The sequence below is a fragment of the Leopardus geoffroyi genome, chromosome D1 (assembly GCF_018350155.1).
Source record: "Leopardus geoffroyi isolate Oge1 chromosome D1, O.geoffroyi_Oge1_pat1.0, whole genome shotgun sequence".
Classification (NCBI taxonomy): domain Eukaryota; kingdom Metazoa; phylum Chordata; class Mammalia; order Carnivora; family Felidae; genus Leopardus; species Leopardus geoffroyi.
In genome coordinates this window covers 62,159,509-62,172,947 of record NC_059329.1, presented here as the reverse complement: position 1 = coordinate 62,172,947, position 13,439 = coordinate 62,159,509, and the positions used below count along the sequence as shown (strand labels likewise).

Genomic DNA, 13,439 nt, shown 5'->3' with positions numbered 1-13,439 from the left:
TCTTTTCAAGAATAACCCAAAGAATGTCAACTATCACTACAGGGTGAGATTATTTTCTGGAGAAGCAGGGAACTATTTTTAAGATACTTGGTGACATGGTTAGGACTTCTGGTTATGGGCCTGCACAATTCTGAAAAAGACAAGGGCAAAGAGGGACTAATTATGGGCTAGGTATCACATCTTTACCAGTATGCAAGCTTAGCTTGGGTGATTAGTTTCCGATGTTTCCAGGAGACAGAGCTCTTCCCATCATGCCGTTTGAAAAAAGTTGTGATGCCATCAAGTTGTGATGGTTAATATTACATGTGAACTTGACTGGGCCACAAGGAGTCTAGATATTTGGTTAAACATTACTTATGTGTGTATCTGTGAGGGTTTTCTGGCTGAGATTTGAATTGATAAACTGAGTAACGCATATTGCCTTCCCCAGTGTAGGTAGGCCTCATCCAATCCACTGAATGACTGAATAAAGTAAAAGTCTAAGAATAAAAGAAATACATCTCTGTCTGATTGTCTCAAAGCAGGAAGGTTAGTCTTTTCTTGCCTTTGGTCTTAGGCTTGGACTTATACCATTGGTTTTCCTGGTTCTCAGGTTTTCATATCTGGACTGGAACTATACCAACAATTCTCCTAGGTCTAGACTTCTGCATCTCCTTAATCGTGAGAGCCAATTCCTTATAGTAAATGTAATAAAGTCTCTTTATATACATATCTTATTGGTACTGTTTCTCTGGAGAGCCCTGACTAATCCAACAGCTACAATATTTAAATAGTCAGAATTAGACTTAAGGATTCCTGGTATATTCTTTTCACATGGGAGGTGCTGAAATATGCAGGCACTTGGCTCTGCCAACCTCCATTGAATTCAACAGCCCTTTGCTTCTCTCCTATGACCTTTCCCTCACTCTTTCATATCTATCTGCTTTCCCCTTATGGAATCTGAGCTCCCTAAAACAGCAACTTTTTCAACCACTCTGTCCATCCCCATCAGACTAATTATAGTCCCTCCATTCAGATAATGTCTGATGATGCTAGAGCAATAATGAAAGAGTAAGTGAAAAAAATAGATTAATACATAATAATGGATGAATAATAGAAAAAAAGCATAAGTGAATAAATTAATGAATAAACATATGGACTAATAATACATTTTTTAAAATCAGAATCTCATATCAAGAAGCATGTCCTCTCTCTCTGTTCCCCATTATTATGGAGAGAAATGTAAATCACAGGTGACATCCTTTTTTATCTTTATTTTTTCCAGCTTTATTGAGATATAACTGAAATTGACGTTGTATAAGTTCAAGATGTACAATATGATGATTTACTGCATGTATATGTTGTGAAAACATCAGCACAATAAGGTTACTTAACCCATCCAAAGAGGTGACTTCTTGAGTAAGTGGGCTGAACTTCTCAGTCTTAATTTCCTCATCTGTAAAATGAGACACTAATCTCTGATTTATCTACTTTATATGTTTGTTGTGAAGAGTGAATAAAATAAACTGTTTTAAAAATTATATGATAATACACATATTTTATTTGCTTATATTATTTTTATTTAGCAAGAATAAATGCAAAATTCAGGGTTTAGCTTCAAAACATCATGGGTATAAACCAGAGTCTGAATAAATATTTTGTCTAAGTCTTTCTTGAACCCTAAGTAGCACTGTTCTATACCTGCTTTCCATCCCCACTGTCCTTGGAATTTACTTTAATCATATTCATTAGTTTGGGTAGTTTGTCTCCTTCACCAGACTGTAAACAACTCACGCACAAGGACTGTGTCTTATGTATGTTTATACTCTTCAGTCTCTAACAGAGGGCCTGAAATATACCAGACATGTTCAAATAAGTAAAGAAATGAATTAATAAGTGATTATCTTTCCGTATATTTACCTACCAACCATCTCTTTATACTTTAATGAATTACCATATTCCTAAAATATTTTACTCTAACATAGATCATAGTTTTATTAAAGAACAATTCTATATGACGACTTACGTTGTTCATAGTCTAAATACCATATGCATTATGGATCTGGCCAGAGGAAATAAAAAATAAATTGTACTTGCAATCTTCAAACCTGCCACAAATGTACCTTGCATATTTATATTGCTCAGACCTTATATGCTATATAAAGTATACCCATAGCAATTTCAGTACAGTGGCAGCACTATGCCTGGCCTTTAGCAGGTACATAAAGAAATATTTTTTGAAACAATATTGCTGTTTAATGATCTTGGCTCTGTCACAAATATGACTTATAATAAGGTTATTGCCTTAATAAGTGGACAATATATGCTTTCGGTGACAGTACTTTTGCTTGTTCCTTTAAATCTGACGGATTTTGAAGCGACTATTTGGCTCATTTCCATACCTGTGAAAACCTTTCTGGGAGCCTCTGGCCTATTTTCCACATCACATTCTATAAATAAAGACACTCAGTACTTTTCTCTTGGCCTTAAAACTCGGCCTAGTCTAAAAGAAATTCAGCAGATATTTGCTGTTTAAGTCTTCTTCTGTTCAGTCCATTAGATAGAACATTTATGACTCTGCCTGGATCTGTAACTTGCCAATATAGAGGTAAGTGTCAGACTGTGACCTGGCTTACTGAAGAGAACTGTGATTACTCCAACATGCTCACAGGGCTCTGGGTATCCAGGTCATCAGATACATCTTATCTGAGCTCTTGGCTTCTTTAGTCTCTTCTTGTGACATGAATTGTACGCGGTCTCTTCAAGCAAAACCAAGTTCACCCACTTGTTATGAGCTGGAAGTACCTCCAAGGACCATCCAAGTCTGTGTGTCTGCTTGAGTTGTTGGAAGCAAATGCCAATATATTTATTTCATTGAACAGAAGGTTAAGGCATTCTCCATGTTGGTGTTGGTTCCATGAGAACCTTCTGGATGCACACATTGGAGTAGAGGGCATAGGAAGTATCACTGTATGGAATCTGGGTCCCTTCTACACAATTTTGAAGCTTAATTTGGGGGCCAAGAGTCTGTTTCTGTGCCTACCTCCCTTAGGTTCTACTCAGCACACCTCACACTGCTATCTGAGGATATATGTTGCTATACCTCCATCTCATAAAGGGCTTCCAGTGTGGACCCTCACTAACATATAGCAAGGAACTCCCTCTTATCCCCCTACTTGTAACACATCTAGGGTGGATATAGAAAAATAAAGATCAGATCTGACTCAATGATTTCAGAGCAATGAAAAAACCCCAGTCATATATAGTCTTATCTGCTTGCTATTTTCTGTTTCCTAGATGAAGAAATGTCCATAATTATCCCCTTGAAAAATAGGTGACTATGTTTCTACCCAGGAAGGTGAAGAGGATCATGACTTGCATATTATTTTATAGTTATATGTCCCAAAATAAGATATGAATTTTGTGAGGGTGTGCAATATTGTGATTTAGAAGAAATACATATTTGCTCATTCAGATGGCCAAATATAGATTTCTCGTAGATATTGTCTTTATCCACAGCTCTTGGCTCACAGCTCCCCAAACGCTTGGAATTTCTTAAAGGATAAGAGCAATGGGAACATCTTTTTTTATAGCATTTGGTCTCTTGTCCTCAGTTCCTGAAAACATTTCAGAGCCATAAAAGTGAAATGGATGTCTTATTAATAACAAGCTTCTTTCCACCAACAACTGTGCTTGTGTTAATGAGGTGACTTGGGGAAGGCATGTAAGGATAAGAGCTGGTTGCCAGGGGAAACAACCAAAAATAGAGGGGTGGAAATTTCTGTCTCACCCTGCAATTTCTGAGGAGGGGAGGAGGATGGAAGCTGAATTGATCACCAATGGTCAATAATTTAATCAATCATGCCTATGTAATGAAGCCTTCACAAAACCCCCAAAAGAGGAGGCTTGGAGATCTTCCAGATTAGGTGAAAGAACATTTCTATATGTTACCGTGCCAGGTTCCAAACTTCATGAGAATAGAAGATCCCTTGTTTAAGACCTTGCTCTATGTATCTCTTCATCTAGATAGTGATTGTTTTAACATCACTTAGTATCTGTTGTAATAAGCCAGTAATCTAGTGAGTAAATGGGGTTTCCTGAGTTCTGCGAGATGCTCCAACAAATTAAGAACCCAAGGAGCAGGTCATGAGGACTTCTGATTTGTAGCCAATTTCTCAGAAGTACAAGTAACAATCTGGACTTATGACTGGTATCTGAAGTCCAAGGAGCAGGTCATGGGAACTCCAATCTGTTGCCAGTCAATCAGAAGCACGAGTAACAACCTTGGCTTGCTAACGGCATCTGAAGCAAAGGGCAGACTTGTGGGACTGAGATTTAAACCTGTGGGATTTGAGGCTGGGTAGACAGTTGTCAGAATCGAGTTGAATTATAGGACACCAAGCTGATATCAGAGAATTGCTTTGATGTTGAGGGAAACCCTCCACCCTCACACATACATGCAGTGGGATTGCTACCAAACATTTAGGGTACTTAGCACCATGGATGGCACAGGAAAGTTTTTCTACAAACAGGGAAAGGAGAGAAAAACAGGGTTGCATAGAAATGGAAAAGCGGTATGCAATTTAATAAAAAATGTTGTCCTTAAAATAAAGTGTGAAGAAGAAAGACCTCCAGCAAACAAATATGGATGCTGACAAAAGAGGAAGATACATGATCCAGGAAATGGAATTCCAACCCCAGGAGAATAGGAGGACAGATTCCTTGCTGCTATTTGCATGAGAGACCTGAGAAGCAACTGATATAGACTGAAGCAAGAGAACAGAGAGCTTCAAGAACTTACCAAGAAGATTAAAAAGCATTTACTAGAAGAGTAGTGTGATGAAGAGGTTGGACAGATTAGAAGCAATGATATACTCAATGGCTTCATGAATTAGCCCAAACTGTAATAAGACCCACTATTCGTCATACACGCTTCCATGTTTCCTATCTCATACTTTCTCTCTTCACAAATTGCTCACATCTGTTGCCCCCAACCTCTTACTCCCAGCTGATGATCTTACTTTCATTTCAGAACAATGTTGGTGGGATTAGACAGGAACGCTCAACGTCCTATCACTAAGTTTGTACTTACCTTCTGTTAAAAGATAAACCGAACAACAATTTTAAGACTTCATTTGAGCAAAAATCAATTTAAATCAGGCAGCATCCAATCTGGCAAATAGAAAGGGGCTTTGAGGAGCTGTACAAAATAAAGACTTGTATAGGCAGAAAGGAAAGGGAACAAGGAAGTTATACTACTCAATAAAGTGGTTTGGTTATTGAAAGGTTACTTTCCTTGAGGGGATGACTGAAGTCCATCAGGCAGATTGCTTCCCAAGTGCCAGTCAGGGAGTTCCTGATGGACTGGTTTAAGATTCCATTCCTGGAATAGACAATCTATAATTAAGTCTCTATTTGGTGGTGTGGGGCTTACACAAGTGACTCGACGTTGGGCACAGTGTCTTGTTTTTTAACATTTCTTTCTCCTGTGTAGAGCAATGGCATAGACACCACTCTTCTCCAAATTTCTTGGACTCTCAATTGAGATGATATATTGTCTGGCTTCGATGAATTAATTTCTCACTCATTTCCAACTTATTTTTTTGCCTCCTAAACCCTTCCTTTCTGTCTCCCATTCTCCTCTCCAGTGTTGCTTTCAAGACTTCATACCTGTGTTTGTGTTTTCTCATCTGCCAGAAATGACCCTTCTTTTGTTCTTTCCTCATCTTCTCCCTTCTGCCTGAGACTCACTGTGTTAGTTTTCTCTGGCTGCTGGCAGAAATTATCACAAACTTAGCAGCTTAAAAAAATAAAAAAACATATCTTATCTCATAGATTCTGTAGGTCAGAAGTCCAGAAACCCCTAATGTTTAGGATCTCTCAAGGTAATCACAGTGATGGCAAGGCTGAGTTCCTTACTGAAGGCTCTGGAGAAGAAGCTGCTTTGAAGCTCATGTAAGTTGTTGGTTGAATTCTGTTCCTCGTAAATGTAGGACTAAAGTTTCAATTTCCTTGCTGGCTACCAGCCAGGGGATGGCATTTGCTCCTAAAGGCTGTCTACACTACTCTCATGCTATTCATTCAACTCCCTCCAGTAATTGTGGACCAAGTGCCTCTCATGCTTTGAATCTCTCTGACTTTTTCTGCCACATTTTTCTGATTCCAGCCTGAGAAAGTTTTGTTTCTAAGGATTCATGTGAATCAGTTTGGTATACTTAAGTCACCCCCCCCCCCCCCACCAAATCCTTAAGGTCCATAATCTTAATTATATCTTCAAAGTCCTTTTTTGCCATGAAATGTACCTACTCATAGGTACCAAACTTGGACATATTTGTGGGGGGCATTCTGCCTGCCATATTCACTTAAATAATATTTGCTCATAATTTGAAAAACAAGAGATACACCTGAAAATCTTCTCTGGATGCCCTAGAATATTGTAAATTCCCCTCCTTTATTCTTTCCTAAACTCTGCCTTGTATCTTTTATCATTGAATTCACTGAAATATAGAAGAAGTGTTTCCTTAGGATTCTCCCCAACTAGACTATGAAATGTTATGCTTATTCATCTACACATTTCTGAAGACTAAAATCATGTCTACTATTGAATGAAGGACTCCATTTATAGTTACTTTTGTTAACATACACCTTATACCATAGAACTTTAGGGTAAAAATTGTTACCTTGCTGTAAATGAAAAGACAGTATTTTTTTTCTTTCCATATGGGAAAATTTGAAGAGACTTATGACAAAGGGCCAGTAGACACAGGATACTGATAAACCCATGAGTATTGATCAGGGCTTGGGTAATTTCCTGACCTTTTTGCATGGCAATCAGTGTGACTGCAAGGTCTAGGAGTGCATTAGGTGAGACACTGAATCCTTTGGTCTGACTTACATATGAGTGGGAGTTTTGAAAAGATACTACATTTTCAGCCCGGTGAGTTGCAGGCAAACATTAGGTATCTGAGGGGTTCTTGCTAAACCCAATTTCTTTAGCTGTAAAATATATGTGTAGATGTTCCATGTTCCCAGCAGTCCATGAGTACCTGAGCAGATATAAGCTCAAGGGACTTCCTGAATGCAACCTTATATTGTCAGGCCAGAGAGTTGGCACAAGTAACCATTTGGGGGTTGGAGTAAGGCATTCAGGGCCCCCACTACTGCTCTTCCTTCCTCTTCACCTTCCATGTGCACAGCTCTCTCAGGTAGGTAAACTGGAGTGTCAGATGCACAAAATCTCAAGCCTTAAGGCACTCTTCCCCTAACTTAGAAATCCTGAGTGCTATAGTATGATAGTCAGAAGGAGGAAAGGCTCTCCATAATTTGAGTCGGGTTGTTTGATTTCCTGTGCACTTTCACCTTTACCACCTTCCCAGTTCTGTATTTTCTATCTGTAGCTCTTGTTCTCTAAAATCTTGCCATGCTTTCTGTTTCAGACATGACTGTCTCAGCAGGGATACCCCAACAGGCTAAACTTGGACATAGATGCTTTGGTGTGAACAATCACCCCTCACTTTTCTCAGAATAGCTGGTAGGAGGTGCATATATAAGAAGACACCGACTGCTTTGGATACCACTTGGCAGGACCTTACTTAGTGTTAAGAAACTAAAATCAAGGGTGTCTGCACATTTCATGCAGAGACAAATAAAAATGTTTAGGAAGAGTTTTCAGGTAGAGAAGACAAAGTGTTACTAAGAATATGGAATGCAGGGGGAAATGCATCCTGAGAAGAGAGGATAGAGCAGTCCTGAGTCAGATGGAAGTTTGGCAAAGGCAGATGAGCAGCTGGAGGTGAGGGTGGACAGAAGGCTATAGAACCCAAGTTGCAAAGTCCTTAAAGTTTTCACAACTGTCCACTTTTGGATCTCCACAACCCTGTTAGCTCGGTTTCTTAAAATCTCCAGTTTACAACGAAGAGAACAAAAACCCAGGAGGGATCAGTGACTTAGTGAGTACATCTCCTGTGCAAGACCTTGCACTAAGCACAGAAGGGGCTCAACAGTGAGCGAGAGTCACGGCTGAGTTCTTGGAACTGAGTCAGGAGGGAAGACAGGATTCACAAAGCTATAATGCAGGACTGGCAGAGAAGTGGGCATGAAAGGAGACACAAACCTATAGCTATGAAGGTGGTAGCAGGAAGACAAGTTACCTCTGCTGGCCATGGCCAACAAATATCCATGGCAGAGGGCATCACTGGTCCTGGGCCCTAGAAGATGGATCTAATGGCTATGTTATCACATTCGGGGCTGCCTCAGGGAGCTGAGGACCTGCAGTTCATGTTTGGATAGCAACAAAGAGATCAATGTGGGTATCCTGAGGTACAAGGAAGGAAATTTTGAGGATTGAAACCAGAACTACTGATTTAGTACTGACCACCTCTTTCTACCCATTTATATTTTATCAGGATGGATGGATGGATGGATAGGATAACTGACAGGCTATACAGGAGTGAGGAAGCTGGAGAATCATAATAAGGTAATAAAGGTTCAGTAGCATGAGAGAGTGGAAAGAGGAAAAGTTTATGGTTCAATGACTAAGCGAAATGTTCAGGAAGAAGGTGGGATAGTCAAGGAAGTAGTGATAAAGACAGTTTGATTTTAGGTCTTGAGGAAAAAGATGCCCAGGGATTGATGAAAAGAGTTCATAGCTTTGAATGTGAGAAGAAGCATTGTGGTGTTAGGCACAGGTATAAAGGAAGGCAATGTGACCTGTTTAGCTAGCTGTGTAAAAGAGAACACTCAGATAATTCCAGAAATATTGTTGACAATAAGAGAGAAGGATGAATGATTTGGGGAGCAAGAATGATTAATGTTACAAATAAAGGGCTGGATGATATATAAGAGTCTTAAGATATTAGGTCTAGGTCATGATTTAAACTGTATGTTTATCTTCTTTACAGGACAGTGGTCCTAGAGTCTAAGCAGTAATGCCAATATGGGAGGTAACCCCCACAACAGCTCAGAGTTGCCTCCCTTTACCCTGACAGGGTTCTCAGGGCTGGGGACCTCCCAACACTATGTGTTTCTGCTCCTTGGTACCCTCTACACTGTCTCCATTGTGGGAAATACCCTTATCCTTTTCATTATCAAGAAGGAACAGAATTTGCATCAGCCTATGTACTATTTCTTGTCACTGCTATCAGTTAATGACCTAGGTGTGTCCTTTTCCACACTGCCCACGGTGTTGGCCACATTTTGCTTCCACTTACAGAAGATCAGCTTTGATTCTTGCATGGCTCAAATGTTCTTTATACACCTCTTCTCCTTCATAGAGTCGGGGATTCTGTTGGTTATGAGCTTTGACCGCTATGTGGCCATCTGTAACCCACTGCGTTATACCACAGTTCTTACTGGTGCCTGTGTGGTGTGTATGGGCATGGCTGTTATCATCCGCAGTTTCTGTATGGTTTTCCCACTGCCTTTCCTTCTGAAGAGGTTGCCCTTCTGCAAGGCCAATGTACTCTCCCACGCTTACTGCCTGCATCCAGATCTGATCCGCTTGCCCTGTGGTGACATCACCATCAATAATATTTATGGTCAATTCATTGTCATCTGTAACTTTGGTCTGGATTCTGCACTCATTCTTCTCTCTTACGTGCTCATACTGCGCTCTGTACTTGCCATTGCATCCTGGGAGGAAAGACTTAAGACACTGAATACATGTGTATCTCACTTGTGTGCTGTGCTCATGTTCTATGTGCCCATGGTTGGTGTGTCCATGGTTGCTCGCTATGGGAGGCATGCCCCACAGTATGTACATACACTCATGTCCCTGATCTATCTCTTTGTGCCTCCTATGCTCAACCCCATCATTTATTCCATCAAAACCAAAGAGATTCGTCAGAGGCTTTGCAAAATACTACTGGGAACAAAGTTTTAAGTAGGAGACATGTTGAAATTTCAAGACTGAGAGGATATTTATTGTTAGACCACAAATTTGAGTTTTTAAAAACTACTTTGATAAGGCTTTTTACATTTCTTTTTAGTCATTAACCAATATCAGGATTTCTGCCACCAGATGTTTGATGACTACCTGACAATAGTTAAGACTTAAACCAACAGGTTTTGCCAAGATAAACTGGGTCAGAATTTAGTAAAAAAAAAAAAAAAAAAAAAAAAAAACTTGCTCAATTTTCCTCTTTTTTAATCCAAAAATATGCATCCTCATAATCAGTCCCTCATTTTATCACAATATGTTTTTGTTGAAAGCGAATCATCACAAAGGAAATTGCTTAGTACCATGGAAACACTTTCATAATGGGTAAAGAAAGCCATTTCCCAAGATTTTGCCAAAAGTAGCTCTACTTTTAATTTTGTTGAGGAATCTCCATACTGTTTTCTATAGTGGATCTATTTTACATTCCCAATAGTATGCATGGGTCCATATTTCCTTATATCCTTGTCAATACTTGTTGTCTTTTGTTTTTTTAGTAATAGCCATCTTGGAAGATAGGAGATGATATCTCATTATAATTTCAATCTGGATTTCCCTAATGATGAGTGATGTTATGCCATTATGCCATTGTATGTTCTGTTGACTGTTTGTAGGTCTTCTTTGGAGAAATGCTTATTCTACTCTTTATAACATCTTAAAATTAGATTATTAGTTTTTATGCTATTATACATTTTGTAGATTAACTCTTTATCAGATACATGGTTTGCAAATATTTTCAAGGGTGCCTTTACAATTGATTGTTTCCTTTGTTATGCAGAAGCTTTTTAGTTTGATGTAGTCCCAGTTGTTTATTTTTGGTTTTGTTGACTGTGCTTTTTTGTGTCATAACCATATGATCCATCAATCTCACTTTTTGGTATTTATCCAAAAGAATTGAAATCAGGATCTCAAAGAGATAGCACACCTGTGTTACAGCACTATTTATAATAGCCAAGATGTGGAAACAACTTAAATGTCCATCAACCAATGAATGGATAAAGAAAATGGGCATATCCATACAATGGAATACTATTCAGCCTTAAGAAAGAAGAAAATTCTTCAATATGTGACAATGTGGATGACCTTGAGGACATTATGCTGAGTGAAATAAGCCAGTCACAGAAAAACAAATACTGCATGATTCCACTTAAATGAGGTACAGAAAATAGTCAAATTCATAGAATCAATGATTGGAATGGTGGTTGCCAGGGGCTCGGGGGAAGGGGAAATGACAAGTTACTAATTGATGGGCATAAAGTTGTAGTTAAGCAAGATGAATAAGCTGTAGAAATCTTCTGTGCAGAATTTTACAGATAGTCAACAATAATACAATGGCACTTAAAATTTTGTTAAGAGAGGAGATCTCATGTTAAGTGTTTAAATTAAAAAAATTAAGATTATGAAAAAGAATATTAGTTCAAATGAAATATGTATATTAGCTATAGCTATGCATGTCAGTATTTATTTCATATAATACACACTATCTACCTAGCTTTTAAAAGATTAAATAAATGCAATTAGAATATAAATTGTATTGTGATCTAGGTTTCAATAATAATAAAATTCAGCAAGGTGTATAACATAAATTGTATATGTTCACATATATGTATGTATATATATTTTAATGAACAATATAAATGCATGTATTAGCAAATTATAAAGAAAGAATCAAAGTGGAAACACTACATAGCAAAACATACAAAATGTATGCAATGATATATTCTGCCTAAATTCATAGTCTTATAAAAAGTTGGTGGTGGGCACCTGGGTGGTTCAGCCAATTAAGTGTCCTACTCTTCATTTCAGCTCAGATCATGATATCATAGTTTGTGAGATCGAGTCCAGCATCGTGCTGTGTGCTGACAGTGCAGAGCCTGCTTGGGATACTTTCTCTTACTCTCCCTCTCCCTTTCTCTACTCCTCCTGCTCAGGTTAGGTCTGTCTTTCATAAATAAAGAAATAAACTTACAAAGAAAGTTGGTGGTATTTTTTATGGCAAAAAGAGAATGTTAAAAAATTAAGCAGTCAATTTAACACATTATAAAGGAATAAAATACTACTTAAAATCATTAAAAATTGTTTAAATGATGGAATGATGTGAATGGGAAAGTTTGAAAATAATCCAATAACCAATCTTTTAAGCTCTCAAAGTAGACCAACCTCTAAAAACTTAATCAAATGGAAAATACACTCAGGAATCATATATAATACTAGATTGGAGATATTTTTAAAATTACAGTAGCATGTTCTATAAGTAATCTGAAGTCTGGAATAAATTGGTATTCGAGGGAAAATAACAAAATGTAAATACATGGGTGCGGCTGGGTGGCTCAATCAGTTGAGTGACCGACTCTTGATTTGGGCTCAAGTCATGATCTCACTGTTGTGACATCGAGTCCCCTGTCAGGCTCCATACTGAACATGGAGCCTGCTTGGGATTCTCTCTCTCCCTCTCTCTCTCTGCCCTTCCCTAACTCATGTGTGCATGCCCTCTCTCTCAAAATAAATAAATAAACTTAAAAAAATGTAAATGCATGAAGAATTAACTCATACTTAAGCAAGAAATTACAACTTAACAATTATACTCACATCATCTCCAACATATTATAATATGTATTTGTACATATTACAACATATTACAGTTGTATATAGAACAAGATCTTTTTCTTTGCTTTTCTCCCCACATTTCAAGAAACAGATTATTCTTTTAACAGATCTTTTCTTTAATATTTATTTATTTATTTAGAGGGCACAAGTGAGTAAGTGGCAGAGAGAGGGGGGAGAGAGAGAGAGAGAAGCAGGTCTCACCCAAAGGGGGCTCGATCTCACCTGATGTGGGACTCAAACTCATGAACTGTGAGATCATGACTAGGGCCGAAGTCATATGCTGAACTGAGTAAGCTACCCAGGCGCCCTCTTTTTATACATCTTTTTTTTTAATTTTTTTAACATTTATTCATTTTTGAAAGGTGGAGAGAGACAGAGCACAAATGGGGGAGGGGCAGAGAGAGAGGGAGACACAGAAACAGAAGCAGGCTCCAGGCTCCGAGCTATCAGCACAAAGCCCGACGCGGGGCTGGAACCCACAGACCGCGAGATCATGACCTGAGCCGAAGTCAGCCACTTAACCGACTGAGCCACCCAGGCACCCCTATACATCTTAAGTCATAAATAAAACTGGGAAGCTATTCAAAAGAGCAAATATAATCTTGATAAACAATACAGAAAAAATTTATATCGGCAAGCAATCCTGTAAACAAAACACACTAATGGGAACATATGTGTAAATACTCAAAGTTGTGTATACGATTAATAATATAGACAAAGAATAATCAACATATATTCTAGATTTCAAAGCATAACTCATTTTTCAGAAATTCATCAATATAATTCATCATGCTAATGAGTGAAATTATGAAAAAACTATATAAGCGATAGTACTTTCCAGAAAGTACTAATGAAAACTTTATGCATATTTTATTAATGTGTTATATCATATACTTTCTGGTTAAATATTTAAAAATTT

The 13,439-nt window shown here is 38.2% G+C and overlaps 1 protein-coding gene across 1 annotated transcript; it reads left to right on the top strand.

Moving 5' to 3' along the window:
* Positions 1 to 8,914: 8,914 nt before the first annotated feature.
* Positions 8,915 to 9,859, top strand: LOC123602517 (olfactory receptor 51I2-like). The gene has a single exon (XM_045487000.1). It carries the CDS (start codon positions 8,915 to 8,917, stop codon positions 9,857 to 9,859), a length of 945 nt encoding a protein of 314 aa, XP_045342956.1.
* The last annotated feature ends 3,580 nt before the right edge of the window (positions 9,860 to 13,439 follow it).